Source organism: Vanellus vanellus, assembly GCF_965231255.1.
Source record: "Vanellus vanellus genome assembly, chromosome: Z".
NCBI classification, from domain to species: Eukaryota; Metazoa; Chordata; class Aves; order Charadriiformes; family Charadriidae; genus Vanellus; species Vanellus vanellus.
Window position 1 is genome coordinate 2291660 of NC_138908.1, and position 2705 is coordinate 2294364.

Genomic DNA, 2705 nt, shown 5'->3' on the forward strand with positions numbered 1-2705 from the left:
TCAGTCTTCCTCCTCGGAGGGAGCACTAACTATCGCTGCCGTGCGGATTTTGCGCTGCGGAGGGAAGAGAGAAAGGGGAGAGAAAAACAAATCCAAACTCCTAAGGTGTTGACAATCCTTCGGGAAACGGGGTGCCGGCCCCTCTGGCGTGACACCCCGCGATGAGCAGGTCTCAGCCCCAGCCGGGGGGTTTTGGCCACCGGGAAAGCACCGAGCCCTCTCCTATTTCTTCCCTGAAACGAATACCTGGCCGAGCTTAGCTGGCGAGAAATTTAAAGCTCAGAGCAGGCACAGCTCCGGCAGAAGGGCAATTGTCACGGCTCCCTTCCCAGCTACATAAAGTTTTGCTTTGGGTTGTTTTTTGGTTTGGTTTTTTGTTTTTTTTTTTTTTTTTTTTTTAAATTATTTCCCGGCAAGGTAGAGGGGATTTGTTAGCGCTGAAGTAACTGGAGTTAGAACAAAAGCCAAACTCTTTAGCATATAAGTTTTCATTATCAGCTTTCAACCTTGCAAAACTAGAGCCATTTGCTTAACTTAATCCGTAACATATGTTTGCAACAGTAGCAGATTTTTTTTTTTTTTTTGGTGTGTGTGGTTTGGAGCTGATCAAGTTGTAAATTTTCCGCCTTAGGTTTTCAGCGCCTCCTAGTTACAGCCTAACACCTATTGAGAGAGGGAGAGACTCCACAAAGATCCCACGGCACCAAATCCGAATAATCCGATCCAAAATCCCTAATAAAGTTTACCAATCAGGCCACTCGAACTCCTTCGGATTCATCCCACTGAGAAAGGAGCTGCCACGTTTCTGAGAAAATGAGTTCAAATGAGCAATTCAGCATCATCCCCATCCCGCCTTGTCTGCGAAGCAGCGTCTGGTGATTCACTGTTTACTATTACTCTTCCCCATCTCATAGGCCACTTTCCTCAAGGTATCGCAGGAACGATGCAAATGATCGCAGCCTCCCCGCTCAATTAATGACAGTAATAACAACAGCGGCAGCGCTCAGTGGTGATCACGCCGCAGACCGACGGTCTAAAGCCTGGTTCGCTCTTTGTTAGTTTTATCTCCTACATTAACTTTTTAAATATCTGTCCTGCAGGAAGATGATTTCTTCTGCACAAAACTGACCTGTAGCCTTTAAGTACCAGGATTGTAATGGAGGCGAACAGGGCGCGGAGTGAATTTGGAAAATACCCACACACACCCCCCGCCCGCTATTTAGCGTTATCAATCTTTACTTCGGGTATTGACACTCGCCTTGGAGAAAAAAAAAAAAAAAAAAAAAAAGATTAAAAAAAACACGCAGAATGCCTCACGGCCCTGAAAATATCAAAGGCCCGCACTTGATTTTATGGCACTTGCACTTTGAATGCATCATAATTGTTTTGATGGGTTAATGACGGAGTGACACGGAGGGTGACGTGCTGATATTCCTGCTTGGAACGAGACCCCATGAGCCTTTTCCACAGCACCCACGGAAAACCACCGCGTGTTCGCGCCCTCGGGCGAGTGCCGGGCAGGCCTGAGGGAATTCACTGGGTGTTTTAGGACACGCGTGGGCATGAAAGAGCCCATCACCCCCTCCCCCCCTTCACACCAGGGCAAACGCCCCCCGCGAGCGGCACATCCACACACACCCCACACCCCCCGCCCCACTTGCGCCCCGCGGGTCTTTCCGCGGACGGCTGCGCGGGCGCGGTGCTGTCCGCGGCAGCGTGGGTCGGCGGCGCGGCCGGTCCCGCGTGGCCGAGCGCCATCTAGCCCCCGCGGCGGGAAGCGGCGCGGTGGCGCGGGCGCGGAGTGGGCGCGGAGCGGGCCGCGGGCGCGGAAGGGCCGGCGGTGGCCCCCGGGGCCCGGGGGAGGTGTGGGGGGAAGCCCCGCTCGGCTTCCGAAGGGGCCGCTCCGCTCTTTGTCCTTCGTTTGTTCGCCTGTTTATTAGGATAATCTATTTCTCCATCTTTTTTTTTTTTTTTTTTTTTAATTAATTCTGTGTGAACACGCTCCGCGACATGCGGATTTGGGGGCTGGGGGGTGGGGGGGGAGAGCGGGAAGAGGGGGGGCGAGCGGCGCGCACAGGGCTGTTCACCGCCAGGACTCGCCATCCCAGCTCCTGCCTGCCAGGAAAAATATAAAATATAGAAATAAAATCTCTTCTGGTTGTTATGACGAGAGGCAATGGCGCAATCGGGGTGCGGGGTGAATACGCCCGAAGAGCCAAGGCGATTTGTCGAGGCACCGAGAGGAACCAAATAGGCTGCTTTAAATGCTACCTGATAGCAGCAGCAGTGCCTTGGGTGAAAACTTAGAAACTGAAAATGCCCTTATCTGCAAACAAACAAACAAGCGAACAAACTTTGCCGGGTATTTAGATCCTCCTCTCAAAAGACAGCAAGACAAAGGCAGGGTGTATTAAGTGACCGCTGCGGCTCTCCCGTCCCGTCAAGGGTCACCTTTTATTTCTGAGACTTGTCGGGATCCCAGGGACAAAAAAAAAAAAAAAAAAAAAAAAAAGAGAGAGAGAGACAGATAGAAAAGAAAAGAAAAATAAAAGAACAGAAAAAAAAAGGGAAAAAAAAGAAAAAAAAATGCTCCTGCGTGGTGTTGACGTTATTTCCACACAAGGAATCCAGGGCGCCGGCAGTGCGGACAGGGGAGCGGTCCTGCAGCACATCTGAGGGGCTCAGGCTGCAGAGGAGTCACCACC

At 51.4% G+C, this 2705-nt stretch overlaps 1 protein-coding gene across 1 annotated transcript in view; it reads right to left on the bottom strand.

The window, feature by feature from the left end:
• Positions 1–2705, bottom strand: part of NR2F1 (nuclear receptor subfamily 2 group F member 1) — a gene marked incomplete at its 3' end in the record, with an annotated part of 12360 nt that continues 9655 nt past the window's right edge. The window contains exons 3-4 of the mRNA XM_082497334.1: positions 247–260; positions 1–54 (exon numbers count right to left, since the gene is read on the bottom strand). Coding sequence (XP_082353460.1) covers positions 1–54; positions 247–260 — 68 coding nt within the window. The remainder of the gene's footprint in view (positions 55–246; positions 261–2705) is intronic.